The following is an 18,814-nucleotide window of genomic DNA, read 5'->3' as shown; positions in this document are numbered from 1 at the left end:
TGTTATTAGACAAAAATAGCAACCACTTCTTCAGCCTCAATTCTCAGAAGTAATCGTTGCCTCGCGACTAGGGGTGGAGTGAAATGAATCACTTCAAACAATTGCGAACGAGGGACCGAATATGGGCGTAATGAGTTTATGAAATATCAAATATGAAGTGTGGGCGTCTTTTAGGGTTGGGTCGATTGGACAATAAATCAGATTATAATAAAGTACAAAAACGCCTTTTCAAACCAAGTAAAACATTAAAAAGTCAAAAAAATTTGGTCGCACACCTAAGTTTGCTCCAAATTCACAGTCATTCCACCCGAGCTCTTCCGTCAACTACCAAATTCACTCGAAATTCGCCCAAATTCGCCCAGGGTGCAAAAAGGAGAATCCACAAGGAATTCATTAGACAAACAACAACTTTGACACGAACTAGGACTAAATTCGAATTACCTACGATTCGAATGTCGAATTTGCCGACAGAGGAGCGAATATGGTAACTTAGCCTAAAAGCTATCTTTTCCTTCTTTGGTCCACTTGAAAGAGATATTTTTCTTTAACATTGCAGTTAAAGGCTGCTGCAATTTTGCCAAATCGAGAACAAAACTTCTCACAAAATTTATTCTTCCTAAGAAGCTTTGAGGTCCTTTGTTGTGGTTGGGCAATGGCAGCTCTAGAATGGCTTGCACCCTCTCAAAATCAATAGTGATCCCATCCTTTCACACAAAGTGCCCAAGAAGTTTACTCTCATGCACTATAAACAAACTCTTTTTTGGATTGAGTGAAATATGGAACTCCTTACACCTTTCAAATACTTGCCTCAGATGTTGCAAATGTTCAGGTGTGGTTTTAGAATATAATGTCACATCATCATGATAAACTAGCAAGAATTTGAAAATCGGAACCTAAATGTGTGCTCCATAGCCTTTTGAAATGTGGCATCAACATTGGACAGCCCAAAAGGCATCTGCTTGTAAGCCATGGTTCCCCATTTCGTTGTGAAGGTTGTCTTGAATTGATCAGCCTCACTGACACACACTTGATTGTAACCTAAATAGCCATCAAGGATGGAAAACCTCTTAGAACCAGCAACTAGTTGCAAAATTTACTCCATAGAAGGCAGTGAGTGATGATCCTTTAGTGATGCCCCGTTGAGATCTCAAAAATCCATGCACAATCTGATCTCCCCATTCTTCTTCCTCACCGGCACTAGGTTAGACACCCAAGACATATGCGTGATAGGGAAAATAATACCCCCTTCAATCAGCTTTGTCAACTCCTTGATCATCAAAGGCTCTAACCTCAGATTCAGGGGCCTATGTTTCTGTCTAATAGGTTTAGAACTTGGGTCCAAATCAATAGTATGCTCCATTATACTTGGGTCAAACCCCTTTAAACCAGAATATTGCCAAGAAAACACTTCAAGCAATTCTTGACATAACTCCTTAAATCGTTGTCATTCTTCTACTGAACAAACTTTTCCAAATTTAAGGAATTTACCTTCTGTTATTTCTAGATCCTCAAAACGATCATCTTTGACTTGGATTCCAGCTTCACCTTTCCTCAATTGATCATCATTGTTAAAAGTAGACTCCAATGCAACTAGACCCTTAAAAACCTTAATTATTTTCAACTGAATAATCTGGTCATCATATTGTTGATTCATTTTCGTGCCTAGATACCCTATGTTGGGCTATCTTGTGCACTTACTCATAAGTTTTGGCATATTGCCTTGGTTTTCATCAATCTCTTTCTGCATCTTTTTCCCCTTCACAAAATGAAGAGTCGGCTTCTAAAGCCCCAGTGATTGTCTAGGGAGGTGCAATACGTGTCCCATACTCACTCGACTTCCCATTAAGGTTGTTTCCCCTCACAAGGGCAACTCTGGGAGTCAACAGAGATGAAGTCTCCTTACATAGAAATATAACTAAGAGCCAAAATAGAAACATTGTAAAAACTAATAGGAAAGAATCTAAGTTATCTAAGTGACAAAATAGAAATTACCTAATAAACTAAATATTCTTAAATGACCAATAATATATGACTAATTTGTAATGATCGGTCTTGGGTTTCACCCTTAATTCACTTCCAATATCCAACTTAGGGATTAGAGTATAATTTTAATCTATATTATTTGCCCTTTAATTGTCTTCTTATTAACTTTCATCGATACCCGTTCTATAATTAAGATTTGATAATTATTGAGTTCCTGAAATCCCATTCAAATATTCTCTATGTATTATACTATAATAAAGGGGGTGATAACTTATATTAGTACTCCTTGTAATTTATCAAATATTAATATGTTATAATCCCCTTTTCCTTATTTTATAGTTTTTTCCTCCTTAATACCTTTTATGTTGTCTTATATCCCCTTTGACTTACATGCCTTTATGGCTTCCTTTTGCTCTTATTTTTTTTCTATCTCATTTAATTGCTTCCTTTGTGTACTCCCCGCTTTTATATTGCTTTGTCACCCGATACGATGTGACTGGTCAGGATATTATTTGAATTAGATACTATTATATATAAGATTGTTAGTTTATAAAGAATTGATAAGTAGGAGATAATTTCCACAGCTAGTCAAATTGTGATATTGCTATTGTGATATTGTGAGCATCACCTAGATCCAATGAGTGCTAAGTGTTCCATTTATTCTCATGAGAGATGGATTCATGTTGAATCACTACTCATGAAATATGGGTCAATGAGTTTGACTCAAAAATCACACAGTTAAATCCTGATAGCAATATCACAATTTGACTAGTTGTGGAAATTATCTCCTACTTATCAATTGATGAGCTTAAGGGGCTTTCTAATAAATGGTTCATAAGGCACAACACTTGGTGAAGGTTTTGCAAATGGGGATGCAAGCTTTGGGTTTAACCATGGAGGAAACTCCGTAGTTAAGTGCGCTCAGGCTGGAGTAGTACTGGGATGGGTGACCTCCCGGGAAGTCCCGGTGCTTCACCCCTGTGAGCATCACCTAGATCCAATGAGTGCTAAGTGTTCCATTTATTCTCATGAGAGATGAAATATGGGTCAATGAGTTTGACTCAAAAATCACACAATTAAATCCTGATAGCAATATCACAATTATAAAGAATTATTATTATATTATTATTGATTATATGAGTTTATCTATATTATAGTTTATAGAGAATTATTATTCGATTGTTACTAAATATAATGGATTTATTGATTATCCTAAATATATTTACCATTATATTCAATTGATATAGAGAACTTAATAATTACTTATATGTGAGATATATATTTTAATTGTATGATTAATCTTTCTGCTTACGTGACTCGAAGTTTTGTGCAAAACTTCAACTTTAATATGCTCATGTGAATGACTATTAATGCGATTATGCAGTTCTGTTTATATTTATTATCATTTGGCTTGTTCTATGTCTCGAGTTTTGTCCTTTAGATATCAGTAGTTATTTCTAGTTGAAGGGATTCATTTCCCTGCCTCGATACCCTATATTGGGCTATCTTGTGCACTTAGTCATAAGTTTTGGCATTTTGCCATGGTTTTCATCAATCTCTTCCTGCACCTTTTTCCCCTTCACAAAATGAGGAGTCGGCTTCTAAAGCCCAAGAGGTTGTCTAGGGAGGTGCAATAATTGTCTCACACTCACTAGACTTCCTATAGAGGTTGTTTCCCCTCACAAGGGCAACTTTGGGAGTCGATAGAGACACAGTCTCCTTATATAGAAAAATAACTGAGAGCGAAAATAGAAACATTGTAAAAACCAATAGAAAAGAATCTAAGTTATCGAAGTGGAAAAATAGAAATTACCTAATAAACTAAATATTCTTAAATGACCATTAATATATGACTAATTACTTTATTGTGTGTGTATGAGTGAGAGAGAGAGTCACCTAATCAATCCTTGATGAATTGTGCATATCATTTGTCCATAGTCTTCATGAAAAATAAATATTTGGCCATTTGTACTCTTATGGCAAGCTGTTGGATTAGTGCAAAACCATAAAAAGGAAGACACAAAGATAAGACTTCAAAAGCGCCATTTAAAAAGAATTTATACAAAATGAATAAATTTCATGTGCTTGAATAATAGCATCCGAGTATGAACTAGATCTTCCATTATTTTAAGGAATCTTTCTAAAATATTGAAAAAATAATCAAATAATCTCATTTCTTTCACATCCTTGCATCAAATCAATGTTTTTGTTCATCTAAAAATGATTAAAATTATTCAGAAATTAGAAATCAATAGTTATAAGAGCTTATTACCAAACACTTCTGGTTGTTCTTTGCCAGTTGGCTACCAACCAAAAAATTAAATTATGGGACCCCAATGCATATTCTACTAAACTTTCATGTTTGGTCTATATCAATAAAGCTTTGCAGTATGATAATGAATGAGAGTAAAACAAGAGAAAATTAAGGTAACTAAACAGCACATGTATTTTAAGATTAAAACTTAAAGCTCAAAAAGTACCTGGAGTTCCAAGCACTAGCATAGTCACAGCTTAATAAAACTAAGACTTTGCTGTGGCTCATTAGCTCATTTTCTATAGCTTCTATATCCAACGTCTGTCTATCCTGTCCAACAGTTTCTAATGAATCTTCCAGTTCATACACATAAGGAAAATGAATATTGTTTTGTAAGGGGCAAACAAGACTTTTATATTGTTGGTATGCAGATAGATAAGCATATTTTGCAGTCATATAGAGAGAAGGTAGAGCCTGGACAGATATGGCAAGCTTATGATCTCCACTCCAAAAAACAGATCGATCGTAAGAGGCCTCTATGATGGGTTTTGTATCTCCATCTGCAGCAAGCAAAATATTTGGTTTTATTATAGAACCTTTTAAAGAATGGATATTACAATGCTATAAATAAATTCCTTCTACCAGCTATAGATTGTTGCATGTCTCCACCAAATGATGCAATAGACTCTTTTCCTTCCAGACTATGGAATATTGTCAGCTGAGAAGGATGTACAAACCCCACTTCATCTCTGTGCAGCCATTAAAAACAAGAGACACTAATAAAATTAATAGCTGATACATAAAGATATTTACCAAACAAATAGAATAGCACTTATTTTCCAAGAAATAGAATATATTATCATCACTTGTTCATGTGACAGGCCTGGCAAGACAAGTCAGAATCGTTGTCAGACTAATTTCTTATACAGACTACAGATGACCTAACAAACCTAAGCTTAAAATGCTTTTAACAACCCTCAATGCCTAACTCACTCTCTAACACCAATACAACTGCTAGATCTTTGAAAAGGGTGCTATTTGAGCTTAGTAATGAAATTAAAAACTTTTGACATGTTAATATATTTATCATCGTTGAAAAACTCAGTTTCAACAATATTTCGGCCAAGCCAAAAAAAATTGAAAATCTCGTAATCACCAAAAACTTGGTACTAAATTGGCACTTTTATCAAACATTTGAAAATATACAATTTATTAAAATATTCTTAATAACACACATACACACCAAATTTGTAGAACTTATAATAATTTGAGACATCCACCATATATTAATCAAAGATTTGAGTGTCTTAGAATATATTCCTTTAATTAATTCTTCCACTCTTTGTGTCTGGAATCAGAATAATTTAAGTGGACAGTTTATATATAAAGTTTGGTAAAAGGGAATTACTTGTATTTAGTCCTGGTTTTTTGGTTAAGCTTGAACAATAAAACATTTCTGCAGTCTATTGTTGGAAAAATATATTTGGAATTAACTGTGTTTATTGTTGAGTCAGAATGAACTCAAATCAAAATCTGGATATACCTGGAATTCATATATTTATTATTTATATTGAAGTTAGAATGGAATACAATCATCAATTTATATTAATTTTTATAAACATACAGTAAATATTTATAAATTTCTTTTACAACTCATATATATGTAATAGATTCAGAATTCATTCATTTAATAAATTGTATAATATCTATTATAGGCACCCCATATTTTATAAATGAATAATCATAAACTAATTAAAATATCAATTCTGAATCTATTAAGTTTTTTGGTTGATCGGTCTGAAGCTATTAAATATTATGAAGTAAATTGTAAATAGAAAAATAATAAACTATTGAATACATTAGATTTTATAATTTTATAATTTTAAACATTTACCTGAAGTGCGACATCTATGTCTGTGGATTGGAGAAGTCATGACTCACAGGTCAATATATTTGTAGTTTTTCTCAGAGGAGAGTCGACATATTTCTCAAGCAGTCCCTCTATGCAACAGGCAGCAAGACCTTGTGTTTTTCCCAGACAGACCAAAGTCCCTATTTTTATCAGACAGACCAAAATCCCTGTTGTTCTCAGACGGACCAAAATCTCCATTTTTTTCAGACAAACCCTACTTCTCCCTGCAGCAAGACCTTTGTTTTGTATCTGACGATGGAAACAAGTATGCTCGTCAAGGTTGCTTTATCAAAAAACTAAAAATGATGGAAACTTGAACTTTTTTCCTTTTGTGTTGACTTAGTTGATAATGGTTTTAACTGGCAGAATGTGGTTTATATTGTGAGATTTTGGACAAAATGCAGCAATTTTTAATAAAAAATAGTGGAGACATTACCTGTGTTTAATTTGTTTGGCTATGTCAGTGGCAGTATATCACCATTTTGGTGACATACCGCAGTGTTTTCCAACTATGATATTTACTAAACATCAATGAAAGATGGGCATTTACTTTCCAAAAAATGAATTACATAATCATCATTGATTGTATGGCAGGCCTGGCAAGACATGTTCAAACTGTGGTCAGAGAAAATGTTTATAAAGTTTACAGATGATCTAACAAACCTAACCTTAGAGTGCTCGTAACAACCCTGAGTACCTAACAATTCAAGCTCTCCAACACCTATGCAATCATTAAATCTATAAAATGAACGCTATTTGGGATTATCACATACCATCTACATGTTTTACAAACTGCCAAAAACTAGTTATGTTCATATTAATCCAAAAACGAAATTTGATGCACATCCCAATTCCCTTTCTGATTGTACATCATTCATATAGATCTCACTAAAATCAAAAATATGCATTTGTAGCTTCAGATGGAAGTGATTCCGCAATTTATTTACACTTTAACTTCTGTGTCTTCACCCAGTCAAGGAAGATGAAGTCTGCTTTAATTCAACCTCTAAAAGTGTTGAAAGTAGCTTCAGAAGTGAAATATATATATATATAAAATGGAGTCAGATAATAATCCAAACCTCTCAAATGTTATCGGGCCTCTATTATAATATGACTGATGGCAGATTTAAGTATTTTAAAGGGACACCGTAAGAGTTGTGTCCGCGTAGGGACATGATCCTAAGTGGCTATAAGCCACATAGAGTCATGTCTCTACTCCTCAATATATATATTGGATCGCCGAAGAGGGAAAGGCACCAATATAGCAACGTACTAAGTACCTCCTTTAGCATTCAGAAAAATCAGAAATATATATAGCAGTTGCAGCACTATTAACAGTCACAAAGTCATTCAATGAAGTTCTGAAATATATTCTGTCAGATTTAAATATATTAAAGTTATTCATAACATATTACATTCAGAGACTTAGTATACAATCAGAAAGTATTTGAGTCTTCTCCTTAACTCTATCAGGAATCCTAAGACATTTACATGGCATCAAAGCCTTTACATTGCATCAAAGCCTAACTGATAGAGCATCACAGCTAGTCACATTCAGATTTAAATCTAGTAAACTATCTTCAATCTGAAACTATGGTAAATCATGTAAGATTAGAAGAAGGGACCTCCAACTTTGCATCATGGAAAATACAAGTAATGATTATTCTTTAAAAAATGGAATTAGAAGGATACATAGAGGAAGATAAGTCTATGCCCAAGAATGGTCCAGACAAAACAACCTGGAAAAGACATAATAATAAAGCTATGAAGATCATTATAGATTCCATCAAAGATCACATTCTCCCATCAATATCAAGCCTAAATACAGCTTATGAGATGTTCAGCACCATTAAAAATACATTCGAAATTAATAATACCAGTAGACTGTTGACATTGAAGCAACAACTACTATACATCAAAATGAACAATGGAGAGTCTATTATATCTTAATTTTTAAGAATCTCATAGTTAAAAGATCAACTTGCAACTATCAAAAATCAAGTGGTCAACAAAGAACTTTGTATCATAGCACTAAAAGGATTACCCTTATCTTGGGAAACTTTTATTCGTGGACTAAGCTCTCGACCTGAACTTCCAAAATTTGAGCAACTCAAAAACAAATGTACTCAAGAAGAGACAAGATCAATTTCAAGACGAATTAATCCAAATCAAGAGAGAAAAATGCAAGCCCTTCAAGCCAATACCAACAATAAGGGAAAGAAAGGTAAATTCAAACAAAAAAGAAAGGAATTTAACAAAACACACAAGAAAAGAGATTGGTCAAAAGTATATTGCTTCAAATGTGACAAATTTGGTCATACTCATAACGTATGTCCGGAACTGAAGAAAATTCAAGCAGCCCTAGTGGAACTCAAAGATGAAAAAGGATGAAAACCTTGCATTTTATTTAGCCCTCTCAAGTGAACTCAACTCCAACAAAAATACATGGATAATAGACAATGGAGCATCTCATCATATAACAGGGTTTAAAGACAAATTCGAAAGTTTTGAAGGATACTCATCTGAGGAAGTAACTATTGGGGATAATTCTATATATCTGGTAAAAGGAATTGGATCATGTTCAATACAACTGAAAACAGGGATAACATGTCAACTAAAGAATGTTTTGATCGTAGCTGGCATAAAAAGAAACTTGGTCTCAATCTCTGACCTTGCAGACCAAGGGTATCGAATAACATTCCAAGAGCATAAAGTACTATCTTGGCCCAAGAACTCCAACATTAACAATACAATAACCATTGGGTTCAGAGATGGAAGTTTGTACAAACTCTGTGACCATCAAAATCTAGCTCTAAATCATGAAATCTCAAATACTAAGTACCTCCTTCAGCATTCAGAAAAATCAGAAATGTATATAGCAGTTGCGGCACTATTAACAGTCGCAAAGTCATTCAAGGAAGTTCTGAAATATATTATGTCAAATTTAAATATATTAAAGTTATTCATAACATATTGCATTCAAAGCATTAGTATACAATCTGAAAGTATTTGAGTCTTCTCCTTAACTCTATCAGGAATCCTAAAACATTTACATGGTATCAGAGAGACCTTGACATTTGGCATAGAAGACCTGGACATCTCCATTTTCATGTCTTACCATCCATAGAGAAAATAGTAACCGGGCTACCTAGTTTAAAACCTAATCATTATGCAACTTGCAAAGGATGTGCTTTAGGTAAAAAACACAAAAGGGTTCTTTCCCAAAAGTGAACACAAATCCAAAGATGTACTTGAACTTATTCACACTGACCTGTGTGGTCCAGTGTCTGTACCTTCTCTAAATGGATGTCTATACTATGCAATTTTTATAGATGACTTCTCTAGAAAAACTTGGATTTACTTCCTTAAACTTAAGGAATCAAATGAAGTGTTATCCAAATTCAAAAAGTTTCTAGTTGAAAACCAAACTGGGAAGAAAATCAAAATTCTAATATCCGACAGTGGAGGTAAATATATTTTGGAAAACTTTAAAGAATTTTGCATCTCTATTGGGATTAAGAGGGGGTTTTCTCTACCATATAATCCTCAACAAAATGGAGTTGTAGAAAGGAAAAATAGATCTATTATAGAATCTGCCAAAGCCATGATGCATGATCATAACCTCCACATCTCAATCTAGGTTTAAGCTTCTAACACAGCAGTTTACATCCAAAATAGATGCCCCTATTTAATATTAGAAAACATAACTCCAAAATAAGTATTCACGGGAAATAAGCCAGACTTAAGTCATCTAAGAATCTTTGGATGTCTTGTATACATTCATATTCCCAAGGAAAAGAGAACTAAACTAGAACCATCAGGAAAGAAAGGCATGTTTATAAGATACAACGAATCATCCAAAGATTGTAGGATTTATGTTCCTGGACAAAGAACCATTGAAATCAGCAGAGATGTAAAATTTGAAGAAGACATTGCCTTTAATCTCTCAGAGAACATTGATGAATCATACACAGAACCAACTACCAAATTACATGAAAATCTCACATTAGAGAATCAGAGGGAGAGTGATTCTAGAAGTCTTGCACCTCCAAGTTCTAATATAGAAGATACTAAAAACCCTAACATTAAAAAGAGGCTAGTTTGGGCAAGAAAAATGATAGAAGAAAATCAAGTAGAACCTAATGAAGTATTAAGAGAAAACAAGAGAACAAGGAGCCTTTTGTGTTATGTTGCACAAATATCCAAACTCATCAAAACAAAACCTACAAAGGTTGAGGAAGCATTATCATGTCAACCTTGGAAAGATGCGATGATTGAAGAATATCAATCCATGCTAAAAAATGATGTATGAGATGTTGAACCCAGACCTAAAGATAAATTAGGTGTCTCCTCTAAATGGTTATTGTAAATCAAGCATGCACCAGATGGTATTACTGAAAAAATAAAAAGCCAGATTTGTAGCTCGTGGATTTTCACAAAAGGAAGGAATAGATTATGAAGAAACCTTTGCTCCAGTTGCTCGTTATACTTTTGTCAAAACCATCATAACAATTGCAGCATCCAAAGGGTGGAAGATAAATCAAATAGATGTTAGAACTGCATTTCTAACGATGTAATTGAAGAAGTATACATTGAACAACCAGAATGATTTGTCACCCATGACAAAAATTCCTATGTATGTAAACTGAAGAAAGCATTGTATGGTCTTCAACAAGCCCCCAGGGCATGTTACGAAAGGATAGACAGGCATCTTTCAAAATTAGGATACTCCAAAAATGAAGTTGATCTTAATATATATTTCAAAATAGTTGATGGTGATATGATTATTCTTGTATTGTATGTTGATGATTTACTAATAACAGGTGAAGAACATCTTATAGCAAAATGCAAACAAGATCTAGAAGCAAGAATTTGACATGAAAGATCTAGGACTGCTTCACTACTTTCTAGACCTAGAAGTATGGCAAAAGAAGAACTACATCTTTCTAAACCAAGGAAAATACATTGTTAACATTCTGACTAAGTTTGGGATGATGGACTACAAATCCTTGACTACTCCTATGGAAGCAAATCTACACAAATTGAAGAATGACGAATTTGAATTAAAACTCACCAATCTCACTTACTATCGACAAATTATCGGATCACTAATGTACTTGGTGAACACTCGTCCTGACATCTGTTATGCAACCAATGCCTTAAGTCAATTCATGTGTGAGCCAACGAAGATCCATCTCATGGCAGCTAAACACATTTTACGATACTTACACGGTACATTTGGTCTGGGTCTCAAATATGATCAAGTTGAGATTAATCTTCATGGATATTTTGATTCTGATTGGGCAAGCAGCTCTAATGATCGTAAAAGTACTATAGAATGTTGTTTCAGTCTTGGTTCAGCAATGATCTCTTGGTTTAGCAGAAAACAATCATCAGTCGCCTTAAGTTCTACTAAGGCAGAATACATAGCTTCTTCCATGGGAGCCAGAGAAGCAGTATCGTTAAGAAAATTGCTAGTTGGACTATTCAGGAAACCCTTTAAGCCAATAGTCATCCACTGTGACAATCAAAGCTGCATCAAGTTATCTATGAATCTAGTTTTCCACAATCGTTCTAAGCATATTGAGATCCCTTATCATTATGTTAGAGATATGGTAGGGCGAGATGTTCTCAAGCTAGAATACATAAGTACAAATGAACAAAGAGCTGATGTACTCACTAAACCTCTTTCCAAGCCCAAATTGGAGTCTTTCAGAGGTAAACTTGGAATGAATCGACTATGATTGAAATTACTAAAATCAAATCTTGTTTTAAAATATATATGTATGTTCATATAAATTCTTGATTAAAATGTTACTATCTCATAGTTGCATATGATATGTAATGAAAGGTGACTATCTTTCATTGACATATATAAACAGAAGGTAACCATTGTAAGGTAATGATCTTACAAATGGTAGACTTATTATAATGACAAAAGTATATTGTTGTTCTGGATAACCAAAAGTCATGATAACGAACGTATTATGATCAGACTTCCTTAAGTTGTTGTCCTAGAGTGCCGAAAATCATAATACTTGTCATGATAGAGTTCATGACATTGTGATTTTTGTTATCTGATATATTACATTAAGTTGTAGTCCCAGAGTGTCAGAAATCAGATAATCTATTCTCCTGATAGGAATCGATGAAGTTGATACCAATGCACATATCAAGAGAATGTGAGAAACTTTGATGTTTCACTTCTCCCTCACTAAGAGGGACTGTTGAAAGTAGCTTTAGTTGAAGTGAAATTAATATTGGAAAAGCTCTTATACACACACACACACACACACACACACACATATACATACATATAATATAATATAATATAACGTAGTCAGATAATAATCCAAACCTCTCAAATGTTATCGGACCTCTATTATAATATGATTAATGGTAGGTTAATGTATCGGCAGAGTTTAGTATTTTAAAGGGACACCATAAGAGTTGTGTCCAAATAGGGACATATCCCTACGTGGCTATAAGCCACGTATAGTCATGTCTCTACGTAAACATGACTCTACTCCTCAATATATATTTTGGATCGCTGAAGAGGGAAAGGCACCAATATAGCAACGTACTAAGTACCTCCTATTAGAAGATTGTTGCAAGCATGAATGCGAATGATATTCCTATAGGGGAGTACTGTAGATATGTTACTATGATGATATGTTACATTCATGACTAAGTTTGTCATTGATGTCAACATAACAATTTTTTGTGGTATTTGACAGAAGAACAGCGAAAAGATCATGCTGGTATGGATGGCTAGTTGAGTGTTTACACCACCCGAGATTATGGGAGATACTTCTGAGTATCTGGTATATGCAGTTAACGTCGGAAGAAGAAAGGATAAGTCTAGAAGGAGTTATGTAAGTTTTGGTGATGTCTGTTCTGAGATAGAGTTTACAGAGGCATGTTCTGGTAAACTTGTTATATCTCTTAGCAGAGTTGATATCTTGAAGATCGAGGTTGAGGACATAGAGAAGACATGTTGGTGATGACGTGGCTAAGCTCGCTCGTCATAATATTGCGTGCACGAAAAGTTATTCAAGTTGCAAGGCGAATGATTTGTGTTATCACTAAGTGTAACGTGTTCTTACTAAGGTCCTATAATAATTAATTGAGAAGGTCTAACAGCCGACTCAAGGAATTGTTTTATGGACTCTATATAAAGGAAGGACATTTTCCTTTATCATAAGTGTGGATTTGAATTGTTGGAAAGCAGCAGTAAAGAGCAGAATGCGAAGTTGAGCAGAGCAGTGTGGAAGTGAAGGAAACTTCATTGTCAAGGTTTTGCTGAATGATCCGAGGTTTGATATTTGGATCTGAGGTTTGTGACTTGGTCTACAAGGTCTGATAGTGATTGGTCCAGTTGACAGGACAGAGGAAGGAGAAGATAACCGTAAATTACTTGTTTGGGCAGTGAGCTATTCTTGTAGTTGAAATTGCATGTTTGGGCAGTGGGCTCTTCTCACATACATTGTACTACAACTCCTAACAGAGTTGGAATCTTCTAACAGGGATTCAAAGTCTCCTAACAAGGACTCTATGTACTAAATGTTGTAATAGACTCCTAATAGGGTCCATCCTCTAACAAGGAATATTTATATTAGTACATCATCTTGTGGGCATCATTCCCACCAGGGTTTTCCCTCTGATCAAGGGTTTCCCTAGTCAACATATCTAGTGTAATTGTCTATGTGCATTTTATTATGGTTGTTTGTTTAAAGAAGATAAATGTTTTAATTGTTGGATAACTGATTCAACCCCCCCCCCCCTTTTCAGTTCTCCTGGTGGACTATTGTTTCTAACACCAATTTCAGCATTCAGAAAAATCAGAAATATATATAGCAGTTGCAGCACTATTAACCATAGTTGGCACACTTGCAGAGTAATCGGCAAGTAGCAGGAAATCATCAAGTTTTCTCGGCTAGTGAGTAATGGCAAAAAAATCACCATTTTTAAATCGGCTCCTCTTAAAAAATCGCCAATTAATTGGCAAGATTTTGGTTAAAAGTTGGCCACGTGCTTGCCAAAGCGATATAGGCCAGAAATTCTCATTTTTTCAACACCAGTTTTCTATTGTGCGATCAAAGGCTTGAGGAGGGGAGAGAAGAAGGGTTACAAGGTATCCTTAGGTGATTGCAAGCGATTCAAAGCTAATTTGGGTGGATTTGAAGAGGATTCCAACCAGTTTTAGAAGACAAATCTATTTCCTAGGTAGGTGTGCTGAGATTTTTTTTATAGTTTTCAAAATAGTTCTATTGTTTTCTTATTGCTTGTAAATAAATTCAAATCATTTGAAAGCATTTCCTCTCTATGTTTGAATCATTTGAAAGTCATTTAGCTCTATGTTTGACATTTTTTTTTAAGGATATGTAAGATTTTTTAAATACAAACCCTAGTTGTTCATTTAGTTGTTTAGTAACTTTAGTTCATACTCATAGATCTAAGTTCTAACTTCTAACTTTGTTTGTTCATTTTATTATAAATTTATGTGTAGGATAGTGACTAAGCATTTAAAAAGCATGAGAAGTTCATAGGAAGAGTCGCCACAAACTCCATGCCCATCTGGATACATAGGCACTCAACCTAGAAATGCAAGAGTTCAAGCATAGCGGTATCCCTATGAAGCTCTAAATGATGTTGGGAAGGTTTTATGCATTCCATGTGAAAAACTTATTTCTAGAGGCATAAACCGCTTCAAATAACACCTTGCAGGCATAAAGAAACATGATTCAAATCCTTGTCTCAAGGTAACTAAAGAAGAAAATAGATTCATCAATGCCCTACTTGCAGCTGCTGAAGAGAAAAAATTGAATACGGAGAGGGCGAAATTAGCTATGAGGGCAGCCATAGCTGAATCTCAAAGAGCTCCTTTTGATATGCAAGAAGAAGAAGCACTTGAGAACATACCGGGATCTCTTCATGGCCCATGGATCCGCAAACAAAGTGCCTCTTTTGCCAGTTTCACTTCTTCTACATTTCCTAGTTCTTCATCACCATCCGCATCAGGGATAGGGAGTTATTTTGTGTCCAGGAACACAATTGGATCATAGCCATCATTAGAGGGCACTGGATGGAACAAGGAGGTGCATGAGCAAACTGATATTGCAGCAATTGATTTTTTGTTTTTCAACAATTTCTCAATGTGTGGCTGATAATCCCTACTGGTTGACTTTGGTGAATGCAATTTCAATATCGGCCAAAGGGTACAAGTCGGCTTCTGGCAAGGATTTGAGTGGAAGGTTAATATTTTACTATTTAGTAATTGTAAATAATTGTGATTCACTTCAGTTCATTGTTATATTTTAAATCTTAATTGTCATTTCCTATTTTTTACTAACGCTTTATTACAACTAAATTTCGTGGGTTGCTTGACAATGCAGTTGATAGGGCAAAAGTATTGATAGAAGACCAAAAGAAAGAGTGGTAAAAATATGGCTGCACCATTTTATCTAATAGGTGGACAAATGGAAGAAGTAGAGTCATTATTAATTTCTTGATTACTTGCAAAGACGATGTGGTGTTTTGGAAATTTGTTGATGCCTCCAACAAAGTGAAAAATGCACACACATTGGCTTTAATGTTAGAGAATGTCGTCATGGAGGTGGGAGTAGAGAATGTAGTACAAATCATCAAAGATAATGCAGCAGCATATGTGGCAGCAGGTAAATTTAATTTTTATGTATGTCATGCTATGGTATTATTCAATTTAGATTTGATGTAAATATAGAAAGTTTGTAACTAACTATTAATTATTTACTAATCTTTTAGGTAGAATCCTCCAAGAGAGGCATCCCACACTTTTTTGGTCACCTTGCGCAGCACATGTCCTTGACCTTCTTTTGGAGGACATAGGAACACTTGATTGGGTGAGTCCAGTTGTGGAAGATGCTAGGCGAGTCACCAAATATATCTATAATCACCCATGGTTTCTCAGTTTGATGAGAAAAACCACTAAAGGCAAAGATTTGGTGAGACCCGCTATGACAAGGTTTGCAACGGTGTTCTTGATGTTGCAAAGTATTATCGACCACATATTGGCTCTGAAACAAGTGTTTGCTTGTGCTGATCGGGTTGCTTCACCTTACTCAAAGAAGCCCAGAGGAGAGGTTGTGGCACAGATAGTTTTTAATGATAGTTTTTTGCAAAGGCTATGGAGATTGTGGTGGTAACTTCAAGAATCAAAACATTATTTTTTAAGTTGATTCAAGTTGCATTATTAATTCATTACTTAATATGTTATTAACTAATTTGTATTATTCAAATTTCAAATGTAGATGTCTATGCCCCTGGTTAGAGTCTTGCGCATATGTGATGGGCAACAATCCCCAATGGGAGGTCTTTGCAAGAACATGGAAAGGCCAAAGAGGCTATTAGAAATTACTATCATGCAGGCAAACTCATATTTGACCCTATTTGGGAAATAATTGATAGGAGGTGGAACAATATGCTCCACCAACCCATTCATGCAGCAAGCTACTTCCTCAACCCCAAATTCAAGTACGAAGATTGTCCTTGAGATTTTACTAGGACTTCATTTTACTTTACCTTTTAAGGTTGGGTAGTAAGAATTGATATCATTTTCTATTTGTTTTAGAGCTGATGATTCCTACTCGGATCCTAACTGAGAGGTCATGGAAGGTCTCTCTAAATGTATTGAGAGAAATATATCCAATGAAGTGGAGAGAGACCTTGTTGTGACCGAACAACAAGTCTATGTGGAATCGAGGGGTAATTTGTTCTCTTTTGTGCTAGCAAAGAGAGCAAGAGCTACTCAAGCACCAGGTAAAGCATCAAACTTTAAAACTTTTGCAAATTGATAAGTTGTGTTTTCTAATTATCTTTTTTAATTGCTTTATAACCTTTTATATTTTGTTTTGCAGATGGTCGGTGGGCAAATTGGGGTGGCAATACCCCCAATTTAATGAATTTTTCTCTCAAAGTCCTATGCCAACCTTCTAGTGCATCCCATTGTGAGCGCAACTGGAGCTTATTTGAGTCCATCCACACAAAGAAAAGAAACAAAATGACTCAAAGACGGCTTAATGACCTTGTTTATGTGCACTATAATCTTAAGTTGCACATAAAAAGGGCACAGCATTCAACACTACCGGGTCCACTTGATCTGGAAGAGATAGATTCTTATTTTGATTGGACAGCACAAGAGCCAGGTCCAATGTTTTCAGCTGATGAGATCATTGATTTGGAGAGGCAGGCCATGGAGGGGGGTGCTAGAACAAATTTTCATTTCACAATGGATGACATTGAGGACAAGGACGATGATGATTCGAGCTTAGAGGAGGCATTACCAATGCCACATATACGAGGAGATACATCCTCTTTGTAATGAACCTGCTACGCAATGATTCAATTTACAAACTGAAGACTGCAACTTTGCCCTTGGATGGATTTCGTACGATGCGGATTTATGGCACTGGAGTGGTCATACGGTGGTGACAATAGTATGCAGGATATACGAGGTGGGAATGAACAAGAACAGGAAAGCCGTATCGCTAGATTCCCTATGGCATTCTACCTTGTTAATGTCCCTACGCACGTCAAAGATTATGCATATTGTAAGGTGGGTGAATGTCATACTACGACTTAGTGAGCCGTACGGTGAGGAAATATGGCCGTACGGTGACCATATGAAGTCGTACGATTGTATTAGATAGTCGTACGGAAGTTGTAAATAGAGGTAGCCGTACGTGAACTGATTGAGACCGGTGTCACCTTTCGGGAAGGGTCCATACAAGAGTTTTGGGAGCAGCAAGATAGCCGTACGGTTGCTTGATGTAGTCGTACGATAACAGTAGATGGAAAAATCAAAGCCGTACTCAAATCACAATATTGCACATTCGTACAAATACTGAATATTATGATTTTTAATGGCAAACACGGACGATCTAAACATAAATTAGTACCCGCACAAGCACAGAAAGATATTCACCAGGGACTTAGCGTTTGCAAATATTGAGAGCACTCCAATTGGCCAGATACACATCAAATACCGACGGAATAGGGTGAGGGGTGAATCCCATCGAAACCGTACAAGCCAAATAGGGAAGGTCTTCCACTTCCGAAATGGCGAACAATGCAGAACTCCAACAAGAATCCACAATACAAAGAGATATATTCCAAGCATACCTACAAACCTCTACAAGCAACGCTTAAATACACGTCGAGAAAAGCTTTCCGAGGGTGTACAAAGTTAGTCGACAGTGACAGAAACTACGAAGACAATAAAAAATGGGTCCGAAATAAAATAAATCAATTGGCTCATTACAAAGATCAAATGAGTACATTTATTTTTATGACGGGGACATTACAGTCCTCCCGTCCCAAAATTTGCTTGTCCTCAAGCAAGTGCAATGCTGGGTGCTAGAGGATGTGTTCGCCTTCTCATGTCGCGTCATCCAGCGGTAGATGTCGCCAACATACCAAGAACTTCCTGATGGTTCAGTTCTGCTAGACCTTTTCACGCACTTTGAGAATCTCAGCAGGTTCCAAGATGAGTTTCCCCTCCTCGTTGAGTGGTGGAAGGTCGATAGTGGTGGTGATGTTTTTCCTGATAGCCTTCTTCAGACAGGAAACATGAAAGACATTGTGAATGCGGCTGCCCTCCGGAAGCTCCAGTTCGTACGCTACTTCAC

The 18,814-nt window shown here is 35.5% G+C and overlaps 1 protein-coding gene across 4 annotated transcripts in view; it reads right to left on the bottom strand.

Moving 5' to 3' along the window:
- The window catches only part of LOC149568201 (Protein prenylyltransferase superfamily protein), a 318,133-nt gene that overhangs the window by 247,341 nt on the left and 51,978 nt on the right, over positions 1 to 18,814 (bottom strand). For all 4 annotated transcript variants that reach the window (XM_089821208.1, XM_089821207.1, XM_089821209.1 and 1 more), the window contains exons 3-4: positions 4,880 to 4,986; positions 4,464 to 4,797 (exon numbers count right to left, since the gene is read on the bottom strand). In XM_089821208.1, coding sequence (XP_089677334.1) covers positions 4,464 to 4,797; positions 4,880 to 4,986 — 441 coding nt within the window. The remainder of the gene's footprint in view (positions 1 to 4,463; positions 4,798 to 4,879; positions 4,987 to 18,814) is intronic.

This window comes from Cupressus sempervirens, chromosome 3 (assembly GCF_028749045.1).
Source record: "Cupressus sempervirens isolate cs-2001-9-10 chromosome 3, ASM2874904v1, whole genome shotgun sequence".
Lineage (NCBI taxonomy): Eukaryota > Viridiplantae > Streptophyta > Pinopsida > Cupressales > Cupressaceae > Cupressus > Cupressus sempervirens.
The sequence above is the reverse complement of the archived record's forward strand: the minus strand, read 5'-3'. Positions and strand labels throughout refer to the sequence as shown.